General features: G+C 37.5%; 1 protein-coding gene and 1 long non-coding RNA gene across 2 annotated transcripts; one reads left to right on the top strand and one right to left on the bottom strand.

Moving 5' to 3' along the window:
• Nucleotides 1-466: 466 nt before the first annotated feature.
• On the bottom strand, nt 467-2,839 carry LOC127633132 (uncharacterized). The gene is made up of 4 exons (XR_007969177.1): nt 2,641-2,839; nt 2,227-2,345; nt 838-2,122; nt 467-511 (listed from the first exon to the last, which is right to left on the bottom strand). It is a non-coding gene; the product is annotated as an uncharacterized LOC127633132 (long non-coding RNA).
• A 1,007-nt stretch (nt 2,840-3,846) lies between these two features.
• Nucleotides 3,847-16,217, top strand: LOC127633400 (UBA-like domain-containing protein 1). The gene is made up of 3 exons (XM_052112470.1): nt 3,847-4,094; nt 4,899-4,958; nt 15,776-16,217. Exons 1-3 carry the CDS (start codon nt 3,975-3,977, stop codon nt 16,073-16,075), a joined length of 480 nt encoding a protein of 159 aa, XP_051968430.1. The 5' UTR covers nt 3,847-3,974; the 3' UTR covers nt 16,076-16,217.
• Nucleotides 16,218-17,643: the final 1,426 nt, after the last annotated feature.

The following is a 17,643-nucleotide window of genomic DNA, read 5'->3' as shown; positions in this document are numbered from 1 at the left end:
CCCCACCTATTATATTGCTTATGAAGATATTGATTCGCTGGAGTATTATGGATTACTTTAAAGTTTACTTGATTTTTGGAGCTTAAAATTTTGGCACCATACACTAACACATTATGGACCTACAGAGCTGAGAAATGTTTCTAAAAATCACCATTTGAGTTCAGCAGATGAAAGAAAGTCATACACATCTGGGATGGCTTAAAAGTGAGTAAACAATGAGAGAATTTTCATTTTTGGGTGAACTATTCCTTTAAATTTCTCTGAAAATGCCACATGACATTTATTAGGTCACTTACAGTAGATGTATCAGGTCATTTTAAAAAATGATTACACTGATCAATTTCTAATTTTATTTTCAAAATACCACTTTAAAACATATGACAAAATGGCATCAACCTTTGTCAAATTGACATTTTCTAAAAAATTAAATAATAAAAACTGAACTCTCAAGAAATAGAAATACACACCCTTTCAAAGGCTGCCAAGAGAACATGTGCATGCCCTGTGATATCTGTAACAGACATCAAAATGTTTTTGTGAGACAACAGTGTGAAATGTTATATATAAATATTCCAATTATGATATTTTATGGTCATAATCATGTTCCACCAAGCATCTCCATCATCCACTATTGCCTGGACCACCAAAGGGAAAACACATCTGTCCAAATAAACATTTTATTCAAATGTTTCATTTTGTATGAACACATTATGTGCAATACTCTACAAAATTGTCTCAACATTGTATTACAAAGTCCTCACAACAACTTGAGGATCCGGCACACGTACAAATGAGTGTCTGAGCTTCTACAGAAATGTAATCACAGAAAAATCACACCTCTTCAGGCTTCCATTTGTCAAAATCAATCTTGAATGATGGCAGAGAAAATTGTTGATTCATCCCTCTCATATATTGGACCATCTCAGAAACCACTGAAGGGTTCTTGGGGCTGTATCTTTAAAAAAATATTTTTTTTGTGGTTTTCACCAACATGTCTGAGCATATGTGCAGCTATCATTGCATAGTAATGTTCAATTCATCATTTCTCACAAACATATAGACAAAGAGTGAAACTTGAAGTTATGATCCACAAAAGAGCTTTATCGTTTGTATTCACGAAGACCAAGCAATAATTGCACCACTGTCTCCATGGTTAATTAAATTGCTAAGAGAGCTGTTATGTGGTTATGATTCTTTGGACTCAAACATCACAAGTGATTCTTGAAAGCAACTGAGACTTCAAAGTTTCTATCTTCTAATCTTCTGGTATGCTGTAAGAAATTCATTTATTCACAAAGTGAACAACAGGCATTGGTGAAAACACACTGATTTAGCAACATGCATTATCATTTAACTGCAGAAAAGTTACCCTATGGACTACTCTGCCATTGCCATTCCATTGGCAAACTCCTCAAAGGCCTGGCAGTATAGTGTAATTGACACTCTGGCATCAGTATCAAAAGCAAAATTCAACACTGTAAAGGACTCTTGGATCTCTTGTGTGCTGTCAGAATCATCCTTGTAACTGGAAAATTGAGAGGATGTTTTGAAAACAAAACAGACTGTTGAAGTTGACTGTCAAAATCCCACCCATTTCTCTTTTTTTTCAGCATAGTGTTAAGCAATTAGGTATTAAAGGCCGTTCTATATTATAAATATATTCACGCATGGCTCAAGAGTGTCAGGAATGACACACGGCTGAGTGTCTGCATAATAAATATACAGGTATATAATACAAAATATTAAGATCATTACATTTTCATTAAATCATTATTTTAAAGTAAATTCAGTAAGTACCATCTGTCCACTAAAAGAACATGTCCTTGACATGTAAACTAAGGTAAATAGCTAGTCTCTATGGTCCCAATGCAGTGTTATAAACAGAAGCTTGGTGAACTGTATTGAACAATCAGCATTTAGATCCAGAGTTTTTTCTTAAAGTGTCAAAAACAAGACGTTAACAAGAATATTCTAAAGTGCAAATACTACTTTGAAATAACCTTTAAGACAACCCTTTACAACAAACTATAATGTCAAAACTACCCTACAAGACGTAAAGAATCCTTCCTGATGTCCTTAACGTCCTCACTGGCTCCTGCGGTGCAGGGGTGACATAGGGAGACTGAGGAAAACAGGGGCAATTTATTAATTTACCTTTTTAGTTAAGATGATGTGAGGTGTGAAAAGTGGTCTGGAAAGTTTTGAGGCTGTTTCAGTAAAAGTCACCTGCACAGGTCTGTTGCCTAGGAAATTCAAATCCATATTTTCTCCAAAAAGGTATCCCTCAGGATGGGGCGTATCAACCTTTTATCCGCCCATGAAACAATTACTGGTGAAATAATTTCCTGCGATAATGAAATTAGGGAGATTATAATCTAAAATTACTGATCACTAGATGGAACTGACTCATACAGCTGTTTTAAGCAAATTTAGTAGTAAACAGTAGACAACAGAAAACGGTAGAAAACTGAAGAAATAATTGGCTACAGGAATTTTTAAAATTAAAATGTTGTAAGAGGGCAAAATGTTACAGACACCATGAAGGAGCAACTGTACAAGAGTGTAAACGAGGAAAGAAAACTGAAACTATATTATACTTTGCCAACATTTGTCAACAATTTTACAAAAGTAATATTTTACCTGATTTGGGGGTATGCAGCAATTCTCCGTCTAAGTATTGAACCCATTTTTAGATGTGAATGCTGAAGACTGAATATGTAGATAACAGAAGGTTTCTTTGGACAGTGAGCTGGATATCGTTTGCGTCCTCCGCAATTGATACAGTCCCATCTCTCAAGATAAAATTAACCGTCTTCTGGATCGACGTTTTAGCTTTTATGAAAAAAAAAAAAAAAAAAAAGACTGATTAATGTAAAACCACAACTCATAGTAGACGTCAAGTAAATAATGTAAAATTGGTAATTTTTTTTTTTTTTTTTAACAAGACTTAGAAAAGACTCCCCTCTGAGGATCACATAGTCTCGCGAGAGTTTCTCAGAGAGAAAAGGATTCTCCATTTGCGTCGTTGTTTCAGCTGTAGTGAACAGAAAATAAACACTTGTGAATGCTTAAATCAAAAGCTTCAATAGAGAATGTATATTTCGCCACTGCATTATGTTACATTAAGCTAAATTTATTCTCCACATAAATATTGGTGATGCATGTGACAATATCGCCTTTTAGTGTTTCATATTAACATAAACGTATTGCTTATTATGAACATATTATTATACATTAACAACTAAACTAATATCATACATTGTCTTTTAGATGGGTACAGTCGAGCATGATTTTTATTCCTAAATTATTTTATTATATTAAAAGTTGTCTTCATAAGCTTACCATTTAATTAATACTGCAAATTACAAACGGGATGCTATGGGACTGCGCTACAGTAACACGCGGCGTCTCTGTTAAGATCCTAGTGATTTAATTGGTTTTGGAAGATTTGTTTACCATATTTGGGAAGGTAGTAGAATAGCTCGAATGGGAATTGGACAGGAGATACCGTCATTCATAAAATCTGCCGTCTAGAATTTAACAAACAAAGCGTTGCATAATGGGATATGTAGTGTTTTGTTTAAAAAGCAACTTCAACATGCGATGATTTCCACACCATGCAGTTCATATGCGTTGTTCTTTTCTGTTTGAGAATATATAATTTCACACTGTATGACCAAATCTGTAAACATCTATATCGAGCGCGTCAATTTATGAGCCACAGTAAACCAGTGTCATCAGAAACACAACAAACGTGGACTCCAGAAGCATACAATTCCCATTACCTCTGCCCCGCTCTCATTGGCTGCTTCGTGCTGTCAATCATCTGGCGTTCCTTACACTAGCGCTCCTACAGTAAATATTTGTTTGCTCAGCCGGCTGTGATGGTGGACGACTGAAAGAAAAAAGCGGAGAGACTTCATCTCAAAAATCTTGTCCCGGAAAAAACAATATTATTCGTGGCTCGGAAGTAAATGTCGACGAATATGGATGAACTCAAGCATCAAGTTATGATAAACCAGTTCGTCCTGACAGCTGGATGTGCCGCAGAGCAGGCGAAACAGCTTTTGCAAGCGGCACACTGGCAATTTGAGGTAAGTGCAGCGCGAGCACACCATGCAATGCATTGTTTGTGTGATGCACTGCATACACAGTTGCTGTTAGCGTGTCGAAATAACAATGCTATTAATGACTAATAACAACGTTTCACTTCCTCCTTGAAAATGTATAGTCTAAAAGCATTTGTTTTATTTTTGGTAACGAACAGCACCTTAAATATATTTACATTATATACTATAACATTTGAGTAAAGCTCAACAGAGTTAGGCTTCTATCCAATTAGGGTATACTCCAGATTACATACTATAATCCTTACTCATGACACACTACTAGCTTTCCATGCTATTATGCAATGAAGATGACCGCTGACAGATTACACAGACTGCACACCACCAGCAGTGTTGTATACGAACACAAATTGTGCTTTCGTTTTTCATTTGATCAGCCTACATGCACACATACATCCATTCTCAGCTCTCACAAATTAATAAAGCCCCCAGAGTTTTCCAGTCTAGCGTGTTATAAACCTATTTAAGTAATACTACAGTGTTTCCCATTAGACTGTGTAAAATATTTGTACACCTCTCATGATAACATAAAACATTTCTAAGGTTGTGTTTTGCGCCATTTTTTTGGCAAAGCATCTCTCTCTCCCAGTCAGCCAGCCCCCCCTGTACGCGCATGCTCACACACACACACACACACACACACACACACACACACACACACACACACACACACACACACACACACAGAGTCTCACAAAATCCTGTGGGAAACACTGTTCTATTATTATATAGTATTAGGAGTAATGTTGTGTTGTCATCCTTCATTCACAGACAGCCCTTAGTGCCTTTTTTCAAGAGACAAATATCCCTTACGGCCCCCATCATCAAATGGTGAGTATAAAACCCATCAACTATTTGCTTATAGTGTGTGCATTATTGGACGAATGCTGCTTTGCCTGTGTTTATTGTGTTTATATGGTAGCTTTGGTTGTTTGGCTGTAACAATATTAATGGTAAGAGGTAGCCATATCGGCCATGTTGCAGAGAGATGGGGCTTCCAGAAATAAACACACACAGACATGCGGGCGCTGTGTTCACTTCACTGTTATTACAGTGTGTCGAGGTAGGCAGTATTTCAGTGTTCAGCATAAATTCAAAGAAATAATGGCCGCAAGGTTAAAGTATCATGGATGTGAGTTTGCGTCGGTCACACAATAATCAGTGTATTGAAATATGAATATTCAGTTCATTGTTGAAAAATAAACAAGCATTTGAGTTATAAATTAAATGTGCATTATGGCAAAGGAGTTCCAGAATGTCTCATTGTCACTGGATTCGTGTTAATGAAACTTGTAGTATTTGTTATGGTGGCCCAGCAGAGCACAACACAACAAAATTAGCAAAGCAAACATATGTTGGAAACACAATGGAAATTAACCACAGCATAGCGAAATTAAGACACAACCCAACAAAATGAACACAAAATAAATATCTTTAAACACTAAATTATATAAAATTGAATTGTTTAAAATAAAATAAAATCCTAAATATTTAAATTAAATAAAAAAGTTTCCTCCAGAGCAGTCATTTGTAATCAAGCTGCAGAGGTTTTGACTTTTTTTCTGATCTCTGTTATCCTACAACAAGAGAAAATTGGGTCTTTCTGGTGTGCGTTTTTAAGTTTGTTTTGTTAAAAATAAAAAAAATCAATTTGATGGAATTTTGTTATGAAATTGAAATGCGCAAATCTTAACAAATATTTTCTTGAGCTTATGGACTTTGAAGTAAATCTAGACCATTGTTTAATCAAAAAAAAAAAAAGGGCAACTTGCCCACTTTTTTCTTTCACTTGTAACTACTTTTTTGAGTGGTGCCCCTTTCCACAGTGCCCTACAAGGGTGCAAAAATGTTGTTAGGAAATCACCCAAACATGGCTCATCCAATCAGAATTCATGTTCAGAACTATAGGTTTTGTAATTAAAATTAACCCATGAAAATTTGGTTGGTGTAACCTAATTTTTCAGGTTGATTTAGTCACATTAAATAACATTTGTGTGTTTAATTAAACTAGTATATTTACCACATGAAGCAAATTGTTTGGACAACAAACATTTTCTTTTGGTTTGTTCCATAATTTCCACTGCACTGGCACACTTATTCTGATTGGCAGAATTGGGGCTAAAACAAGTGTATGAAAAAATCAGCAGATTTGTGTGCTTGCATTATGTTTTTTATATTGAGTATAGTATGTGTTGTTTGGATTCAGAATGTGCCAATAAAAATGAATGGCTGATGGCGACTGTAGTGTTTGAACATCTAAAATCATGTAAATGTTTTTTTGGCTGTCAGCCACAATTGTTGCATTAAGTTGCTGTTAATCGGATGTTGCTGAAGGGTCTATCTTTTTAAAGCATAATTGCACAGATTCAGGCCTCTCTGAAGCTTAACACCTGAATGTATTGCTGTTCATTTTGAGTAGGGATGCCCCCTAATAGTCGGCCAAACCTTAGTCGATGAGAAGAGTCTTGGTTGACCAAGTTTTGATTGGTCGGTTGGTCGCTGAAAAAAAAACTCCACAGGAAGTGCCGAAGACACGCAGTCAGTGACGGACAGACATGATCGTTTTCACAGCTGGTCCATGCAGTAATTCATTATGTCGGGCAGGAAATCCATGTGTGGGATCATTTAGAGAGGGTATAGGATGACCCCAAGACACTGCATACGTTCGCCTATCATTCATCGACCTCAAACATGGCTTATCATTTGAAACATGTAAGTAGCCTAACCTTAGCCACTTTGCATGGCCGCTCGCTCTAACGTTAGATAACCTAGATAAATGTGTACTATTAGGCTTATCCAAGTGTTCGTGGAGAGTGGAGAGAATGTGCATTTCTCTCTATAAATTAACAAAATGTTCAGACAGTCTCCTTGCTGGTTTTTCAGACACATTCAGAATCATTACTGCTTTTTCACAAACCCACGCACATAGCAGCGGGAGAGTTTATTTGTGATAACATGCCAACAAACAACATGAAATATGAGCTTGCACCTGTTATTGCACTGATTTGCACACAACGGGGGAAAACACAGAAGAAAATAATGTTGAGGCAGTGGTTTGTGAGACGTGGGTGATGTTTTCATTTAATTCTTTTCTTTTTCCTGATGCCTTTCTCTACTCTTGCGCGCTTGCCATTTCATTGGCTTTTGCTTATTGTCGGTCACTCGCTTGTCAGGACAGTGCGCACACCTGAGGATAAGGGTTTGAAATCCATTGTAGCGTTTGCGACAGGGTCATGTGATCTACTCGCAGAGAAAACAGATGGAACAGTGCATACGAAAAATGTTTGATACATTTCTGAAGCAACAACTGCAACATTTAAATCACTTTATGCCTCCTACACACTACTTGACTTTCAAATACGTTGGATTGTGGTACTGTTAATATTACACAACTGTCTGTCTTGTCAAGGACTCCTCCCACTGAAAATTCCCATGCCCCGTTTCTTGCTCTCTCGTTGGCTGTAGGTCAACGCTACAGTTTTATTCAGTCAAAACATATTTCATTTTGCACAATTTAGAATCACAGGCAGGTCCAGATATTTAACATGCTAGATATCTTGCTGACATCGGCTACGTGTCAGCGCTTTTCTCTGATCGCGTCTTTGATAATTCATACATTGCGTTTGTCAGTCATGGGAGCGAGCTCCGATTCGCCTATGATTTTGGGCTTTCGTCGGCTAGTGAAAATTGGGCCTAAATTTGTGTAGTGTAAACTTTGCATTACTCTCACCTGTGCAGGTGAGGACAGGTGAAGCTAACAGCTGCACACTCATAGAAGCAGATATATCCGTCATCCTGGACCAGCACATTTAATTTCAAAAATGTTAATAAATAGGCATGTCATAGATTAATTTTAAATAATAATTAAGTACTATTAAATGAAAAATCTATATAATCAGTTGAAGTAATAGTATTCAGTGTGTTTTGACCGGGAACAACTGTTAAATACTGGTAATCTGGTAATCAGAAGGATGCTGGTTCGAGCCACCACCATTGTGTCCTTGAGCAAGGCACTTAACTCCAGGTTGCTCCAGGGGGATTGTCCCTGTAATAAGGGCTCTGTAAGTCGCTTTGGATAAAAGTGTCTGCCAAATGCATAAATGTAAATGTAAATGTAAATAAAAAGCTGAAAGGGAAAAAAAAGAGAGTAAAAAATAATTTTTGAAGAAACTAAAAAAAAAGAAACTGGAGGACATGATGCATCAAGAATCCTTTATAATCTAACTGTTACCCTTGAATCGTAATCAAAACGAATCATGAGGGCAGTGTAGATTCACACCTCTAGATGTAATGTTATATGTTTGTCTCCTAAAGTGACCCTGCTGCAGTCACACAATAAATAACTGCTGACCACGTTGGCTCACAACTCACACAGCAAAAGCCTCAAACAGGAAGTGGGGCTGTATCTCACAAAAAGAGGCTCTTTCAAACTAAAATGAGTTTTATATACAAGTTTTTCCAAAGTTAATGTGTGCATTGCTTATGGCTAAAAGTTACATTGAAGACACTCTGTGCAAATTTGGCCATGTCCTAAATGTTTTGCACTACAAAAGACATGTGTTACTAGAGGAGGGCTTTAACCACCACATGGAGGAGTCTGTTTCATATTGAAACAAGTGATCTGTCAATGATATATATTCTTAAAAGTGTAGATTTGTCAAATATTAAATAGGGTGACTAAAAACAGTCCTTGACAGATGTGATGTAAGATGAATTGGAACATTAATAAACATAATTTATGGAACAAGAATGTAAATCTGTTCTATTGCTGTCTTCAATTGAGTTAAAATTATTAGAAACCAAAACTTTGGCAGTATTAAGCACAAATTTGAGGGGGAAAAAAATCTTATGTAACATAGCATGTCACATTTTGAGAAAGAATTTAAGGAAATTAAGGAATTATTTTATCCTGTCCCTGCTATTCCAGTGAACCTCTGACCATGTATTAACCTCCAAATAAAAGATAATCTAAGTTAAAAAAAAAGCCTTAGTTAGATGTCAAGATATCCTGTTGTTAAAGTACAGTAACTAAAGCAGGATTTAATACACAAGGAGTAGAAAAGGCTCTTTTTCTGGCATTGGGACTAAGAGGAAGGGGTACAACTTCTTGTAACTTTAACTGTTTTTTTTCTGGGTGTGGACTAAGAAGCAGTTCAGACTCTCAGCTGTTGGTATTTCAGGTCATAGCTGGCAATATATTAATTTATAGATACACTTACCTATGGGGAAAGGTTAAAGAACTGTACATATTAAAGAGAGTAAATGTTCTAAATTGTGGAGGCTGTGAATTTGAAGTTAGACAGTTAGTTTGAAATATAGAATAAACAATATTGAGACGTTAAGAAATACTATCTTAGTTATCAAAGTCAACACAATGGAATTTGCTCTGAAAGTGCATTGGAAAAGTAGATATTTCTATTTCTATTCTATTTTTAACAACCTACATTTTTCAATTGGTATATAGCCATATTATAGACTGTGTGAAGCATTTGGTCCTGTGTTAATGTCTCGGTCAAAGCTTTGTGTCAGAAGTGTGCCAGAAAGTAAACCACATTTAAAGCATGTTTCCAAAAGCATTCTTCCCAGCATATAGAGAGTTCTGCGAAGGGATGCAAAGTGTGTGAGTCGCAAACGTGCAAACTAGTAACGTGCAATGCAGTCATGTTTGTGCCGTGTCTTTGTTTGGTGCCTCTTTAATGTACAATATTTCAGTTCATAAACTCCAGAACAAATTGTTTAGGGTCTGTAAAAATTTTCTTGGACAGAGAGTAACTCTTTAGGTTGTCTGTTTGTTGGACTCCCCTTAAACGGCTCTGTCCAAGCTTACTTGGCAGTGGACACTGCAGTCTGGATTAACCTCAGAGTCATGTCCTTGATTTAAATAGAAGTGTGGATCAGTCGTCTTTTCATTGTAAAACCCAGCCAACATTTTCAGACAATAACTGCCTATTGTTTTGCTCTGAAATCCTTCTGTACTGTGTGTACTATGTGAGTGAGATGAATAAAGAACACTGTTGTATTTTATTGCACATGTACTTGGCTACGAGTATATCACAAACCGACACCTGGAGCCAACTTCTCTTTTTGTAATGCCTGGAATAATGTCTGGACAATATAACACAAGGTACAGTGATATAAATACAGGTGGAATAATGTACATTAAGAATAACAGGTATATTATGAAATACAATGCAGAATATTAAAAGAATATAAAAGAATAGCCTGGCTCTCTGTCTTTATTAAAATTATTGCCATTCTTATTTTTTTGTTTTCTCCCCTTTTTTCCCCAAGTCCTCGTGGTGGCGTAGTGACTCACCTTAATCCATGTGGCGGAGGACGAATCTCAGTTGCCTCCACGTCTGAGACTGTCTCTTTTCATGTGTCTTGTTGATTGTGTTACCGTGGCTCATGCTGTTCTCTGTGGCATCCACGCACAACTCATTACGCGCCCACCGAGAGCGAGAACCACATTATAGTGACCATGAGGAGGATGTGAATCTACCCTCCGTAGCTACCGGGTCAATTTGGATGCTTAGGAGACCTGGCTGGAGTCACTCAGCATGCCCTGGATTCGAATTCATGACTGCAGAGGTGGCAGTCAGCATATTTACTTGCTGTGCTACCGAAGCACCTATTGCCATTCTTTTGATATATTATTCTTGCAATAAAAATAGCAGTGTGGTTCTGCAATTCGTTTATCTACAGCATGTAAAGTGTCTTTTTCAGGGATGTTCATTGCAGTCCGAAGAAAACAAATCTGAACACTCTCTAGAAAAAAAACCTTTGGATTGTCAACGGACGATTTGTCAGACCACGTGTGCATAGCGCCATAGGAATGCATTGATACCATACAAAAGTTTGTTCGGAACAAACATTCGTACTAACAAAACGGATTTGGTGTGAACAGGCCTTAGCACATACATTGGAATTTGGTGTGAAAAAATCACTTACCAGGATTACAGAGTTTTGTGTATTTTAATGTTCAGTGCATTACTGTAACTGTGATGTTTGCCAAGAACTAACATTCCTTTAAAAAAAACCATTTCATTTATTTATTACTAATTTTTCCAATTGAGGATATCTCCAAAGAATGGTTTTATTAGATTTAGCGAACTTCAAGGGACAAATTTTTAATAGCTAAGTATGTACAACACACCAGAAAGACTTGATTTTCTCCTGTTGTAGCATAACAGAGTGCAGAAATCAGAAGAAAAAAAATATTAACCTCTGCAGCGTGATTATTACAAATGAAACTTTTTCTTTTGGAAATCAAAGCACCTCTTAAAGGCATTATCTGCCTGCTTGGCAAACTTCCCAGTCTCTCTTTCATGCATTCACAAATACAATGACACCAGATCATAGAGTCTTGTGTCCTGTTTTACAATTGAATGCTGCAGTGAACCATCAATTATCTTATTACATAGATCATCTGCCACAATGTGTTCACTTTCCATAACTCCAGCCCTAGAACCTCCAAGCTATAGCATAAGTGCGGAGCAGTGAATTGTGTCATCCATTCAGCCCAAAGGAATTTTAAATCTTTCTATAGTATGTTGTAGATTTCCAGTTACATATGATAAGGACAAACATTTTTCTCGGCCCATGTGAAAGCTGTAAATCCATCCACTGCTTGTTTTTGTATTCAAATAGTCAGCTTGCCACTAGAGCAATAGCAAAATGAAATGGGAACATGGGAATGTTGGTCTATTTTTTTCTTCTAAATACCCCTGCGACGTTCATGGAAGTGATTCAATGTGCTTGAACACCACACAAGCTGGTTTCACTTTCATGTGTTTAAACCAGCATGTTTCTGAATTGATTCTCCATGGAAGTGGTCACACACACTCTGACCTCCAACTTGAAAACACAGCACTGTTGATACAAGGAGATGCTGTTTGCTAACAAATCCCACATTCGCCCTGGACCATCATTGTTTTCTACTTTGTCTTGCATAGAAACACAGAAACCACTCAGGAGATCCTTGGGATGCAGTTTGCTTTCCCAGTGCTCAGAAAGAGACACATTTTATGTTTTGAACATTCACTACAAATTATGTTTCCAAGTAATACTTAAGAAACAAAAAAATAATGTAACAAAGTGGACTGGGCTGTGCACTGCAGGTCATGTTTTTCTATACCAACTCTGACCTAATTTCTTATCAACAGATCTGTCCTCACAACCAAAATATTTCCATAGCAACCCAGCTGTCGGCCAGAGCATGTTTGTTATGTACACAACACCTCTTGAAGTGTGCTTTGTCAATATTTCTGAATTATGGAAGATTTGCAGATGCATTTGCTCTTTGTTTGTGAGCCGTGTTAAAGGAAAAGTACACCCCAAACTGAAAATTCTGTCATCCTTTACTCACCCGCATGTTGTTCCAACTTACTTCCATGGAACATAAAAGGAGCTTAGCAGGATGTCTGAGCTGCTCTCTTCCATACAATGAAAGTGGTTGGAGACCTTTCTTTATTTCATTTTTAAAAGAAAGAAAAACACTGTGTGTATCCTCTCTGGGTAAGTAGTATTGTCACTATTGCAAATTAACCGGCAACAACCTGTTTTAATTATTTTTTTATTTATTATTTTGATCAAATCCTGCTTAAAAGTTTTCAAACACACATTATTTCCTTAGGCTGTCATTGGAAATTAGCTAACGTGTGTCAGAATTATGGCGGCAGGGCAACGGTTGCTAAGACAGGATTGGTCAGAAACACTTTTAAGGCATGTCTTAGTGAAGGGTCAATTGCTTTGTGTGAGGAACAAAAACCTTCTTAGTATGAAAAAAGAGCAGCTTGGACATTCTGTTATAAAAACAAATTTTGTGTTAGACAGTAGAAAGACAGTCAAGGTTTTAAATGATGACAGTAACTATTCCTTTTAGCTACTTACCTTCTCCTCCATATGTATTACTGGATGCCCTTTTTGTGCATCTCTTCTTAATTGAGGCCTTTTTTTGTGGCATTTGAAGCCTGTGTAACACAGTTTCAAAGCCATTTTTTAATCCCACAAATTTCCTGTTGCAAATACTCTTGTGATTTAAAGTCATCTAGGGTTACAGATGTCATCTTAGAGACATCTTGGATATATTTTTAAACAGAACTCAGAGGGCATTTCCTTCTTCCTGAAGGATACATGCTATTCAGCCCCTTTGCACCAGGAACATGCCTATGATGCCTTAAATTTCAACCCCCAAAGGCAGCTCATAGTTTCAGAACAGAGCTGGAGATTATTGTATCAATACTAAACACAAAAAGTTGTACACACATCATTTTGTTTATTTAATGTACTTTTTTCATCTTGAAGAATCGCAAAAAAGCTGCTAAATCAATACACAGATTGTTGATGTGTACCAGGCATATTTGCGGTGACCTGTGAAGTGGTGTTTATTTTGGTGATGTTGTCCTGCAGCCAAAAACACTGCAGGATGGTGGGGTTGCTCTCTTGAGTCCTATTGTGTATTTCTATAAATATGGGCTTTGCTTTGGACAGAGGAGAGCCAGTTCAGAGCACAATGGAGAGGTCATTGAGGTAATGGAGAAGCTCAACGTTGAACAGAGGAAGGCAGAGCATGTGATGCCAGGGCATAGATGAGAAACAGGAAGTAGAACTATTAGAAAAGTACCAATCAAAACAAGCAGAAAGAATGCAAAGGAAGGGAGGGGCTGTCGGAATTATCTGTGGGGGCAATTTATGTCAATGTTTCGGCTTGTTAACATGTCACATGGATTCTCAAAGTGTGAGGCATCCCCCTTAGGGGGGGCGGAGGTATTGCAAGGGGGCCGCAGAAGACTGGCTCGTCCTCAAATCTCGTTCAATTTCACACATTCAACAAAAATAGTGAAAATACACATAAGTACCGAAGTGCGCAATTTATTTTCCTCTGCCTTTAAACATTAGTCTGGCACCACAGCGCATCCTACGCACGCAGCTCTTGACAGCCCAAAGCGTTGATGTCATGTGCGCTCAAGAAAACAAGGCCATTCTTGCATGCGCACCAGTTTCAAATGAGTGACGAGGTGAATTAACATTTAAATTTTGGTCTTTTCCTCACACAACACACTATATGACTTCAGAAGGATTGAGATCTAAGGCACGAGTGCAATGGATGACTTAAATAGAGCTTTTATGTGTGGTTTCGGAGCTTTCGGAACAAAAACAATCCTCTCATCCCTCAATCTTGTGTTTCACGGATGAAAAAAGTAATACTGATTTTGCACAAGGTCAGAAAGGTCAGTTTTTATGAAAGTTTATCAGTATCATTAATCAGGTGTTAATGATTGCCAGAGGTCCTGACCGAAACAGTGTGTAGACGGCGCTGTCACGTGATACTTGTTACTATTTTCAGCGCTGGCTAGGATGTGACATTCAGTTATTTATTATTACTGGATGAGGATTTAAAAAAACTTTTATAGAGACTGATGAAGCTTATTTCTATTCATAGGTATGAATCCTTGCAATCCTTGCTTGAAAGTTTTCTTGTTTCAAAGGGGGGCGTGACCCCCCAAAAATTGAGAACCACTGGATTAATATATGTTTTGTTAGTTAGGAATGCTAAGAGTATAGAGTATACAAAGTCAACATTAAATTGTGTTCGATGGGCGGGACATGATTATGTCCATCTGGCGTTGATTGGATTGTGAAATTTGCCCTTACAAATCAAAATGGGATTAGTGGTTGGAAGAGAGGGGTTGCAAAATAAGAGGGATCGGTGATGTCAGCCAAGAAGGAAAGACATTTCAGAGGTGTAGCAAATTATATCACTTTGAACCAGAAACATATAATAAGAAAGTAAATAGGGTCCATTTTGATTTCATGTTGACTATCTTCTTTTATTGATACTGTACCAGATTTGTTATTTGAGACATGTTGTTTTGCCTCTTAGGGGCCATTCAGACCATACGTGTTATTGTGCTTAAAAAAGCTAGATGCTTTCAACTTTCAATCAGTCAACGCTTATAACAGAACACAGGTGTCTCGGACATGCTTTTAAAAGTTGATCTTCTGTTTTACTCATACTCCTGTGCAAGACACTAAAATAACACCTGGATGAGATGCAATGGTCAAAGACGTCCATTTTGCACACGTTTACAGAGAAAACCTATGAAGTGCAGGGACACAAAAACGCAGCCTCATCTCATGAAAATTGTGTGACTGGGGGAACATATTTGCTAAATATTATTACATGGTTCATGACACTTATCGTGGCAGTTCCAAGGTGAAATGTCCACTGTAAGGCACTTAAAACAAGTTCAATATTCTTCCAAACAGATCAGGCTTTTAAGGGTTACTTCTCTATTGAGTTTTAAATAAAGAAAACTGACCCTCACTAACCTAAATTTTAAACCTAACCACTAGTATCATAATAACAAATTGAAAAACGATTCAATGAATTAGATGAAAAACACAAATGCTGAAACAACCACGTCATTATTTGGCACTTATAGCACTTTCAGCTCACATATCGACTCATAGTTGTAAGTGCAGACCAGTTAAGCTAATGAGCAATTAGACAGAGTTCAAAAGTAAAAATAATTTTCCTTAATATAAGTTATATAATACATGTGTGGTTTGAACGGCCCTTCGTGCTGTTTACCTGTGAATTATCCAAGCACATATTTGTGATTCTTTCTCCATCCACTTTACAGATGTGTACTCCCGCCAACACACCTGCAACGCCACCAAACTTCCCTGACGCGCTCACCATGTTCTCGCGACTTAAAGCCTCGGAAAGCTTCAACAGCAGCAGCAGTCCTAGCATGGCCACCTCGCCCCCTCCACCTCCGGTCAGCTGGGGCATGACCCCACCCATGTCCAACCAGCCGAGCTTATGGACTCAGGGGCCTTCGCCCCAACAGGCCCACCCACCCCCTGGCTGGCCCTCAGCTGTCAACCAGCAAACGGCAACCGAACAGAAGGCTAGTGTCGCCATGGAGGCCGAGAGATGAGGGCCCAGACTACATGGCCTCCTTCCCAACCTCCCTCACGCAGTTGATGGGAAGAGCAAGAGCAGGGGAGAGAGGGTTATGGCAGGGTCTGGGGCACTCGTTTTTCTTTCTCACTCACCAAGCATGGAGGGGGAGAGAGCTACACCAAGAATAACCAAGCAACATGGACTTTTAAAGAAGAGGAGAGAAAGCCAACACAAAGGTAATAAGAGAAACAAAGCAAACGCACATTGCATTACTAAGAAAGAAAGCAACTGAAATGTACTGATATTGTTTTCTATAATAAATGAGTAGTTTAACATTTACTACGATCATTACGCCATGGATTATTTCTGGTATCTTTTGAATGATGGACGTTTAGTGATTTTTCTCACCTTTAACTTTGTATTCTTTTATCTGGTGTTCTTTCTTTATGCAAGACCGGTCGTTTATTACGAGAACTGACATTGCATGTGCAATTGCAGGATTTGTTTTTGCAGTTTTTAAATAGTATTCATTGTATGCATTCATGTGTATTACGTGTGTCACGAACACACACTCAAACATCAAGTGTATTGGACATTTCCTCTCCCCATTGGATAAGGGGACTTTTCGTACCTCACTGGTCACCTGACTCTACTCAACCAATCAGGGAATCTCACTACGATATTTTTTCGAACTCAAACTGGATTTTACATAATGTTTTGCTTTATCTATCAAGCAGTAACTCACTGATATTCTCCAATATTGTGTGGATTGATCTGTTGATTCTGTTTTCTGAATAGACAAAAAGATCTGGATATATTATAAGCATGGTAAAATGTTTTATTTAAACCATTTTGAGGGCCGAGGGAGGACCTGCAGGAGGGGAGCAGTTTTGTTGCTAGAGGGCCTTTGATGAGGATAAATCCAAGCCGCAAAAAGCTACATAAAATCAGACTAGTACAAAACATGTTTGTGAGCAGACTTGCAAATTTGCATGGCGTATTCATATGTACATAAATCATATTTTGTCACTTCTTGCTTTTGGGGGGAATTCTACATGAACGCTTTTTGGGAATACTGTCACATTATGTGTTTTTAGAGAAAATTATATCTTAATTCAGGGCAGCCCCATCAGCTTTTCTATTGATATTTATTTAAAAACTATAAATCATAAAAAAAATGTTTGAAGTCAAAGTTCATTCTTGGATGAAAACAGGATGAAAACAATAATTTTCATGAGGCAATGCTATCAGTAACTTATCTTAAAATTTCGTTTTTATTTACCGTTTATACAAATTTCTGATCAAAACTTGTCTTTTGGGGTAACTTGTTCCTAAATGGGTTTCCATGTATGTTTTCCTCTGTATGACTGTATTGATACCATTCCCACAATATTTGTGGACTACCTGATAATTAACTTATCATCGTTTGTGTTTCTAAATAAATATTGTATGTCCTATGATGTGACTTCTGTTCTTGAATGGATTGTCCATTCTTGTTCTGGATACTCATTGTACAGGTCACTTAATAAAAAGTTTGGTAACACTTTATAATAAGGTGACATATTGTACTTTAAAGTACAATATATACTAACAATAAACAGT

This window comes from Xyrauchen texanus, chromosome 40 (genome assembly GCF_025860055.1).
Source record: "Xyrauchen texanus isolate HMW12.3.18 chromosome 40, RBS_HiC_50CHRs, whole genome shotgun sequence".
NCBI classification, from domain to species: Eukaryota; Metazoa; Chordata; class Actinopteri; order Cypriniformes; family Catostomidae; genus Xyrauchen; species Xyrauchen texanus.
This window is presented reverse-complemented; position numbering and strand designations above follow the sequence as displayed.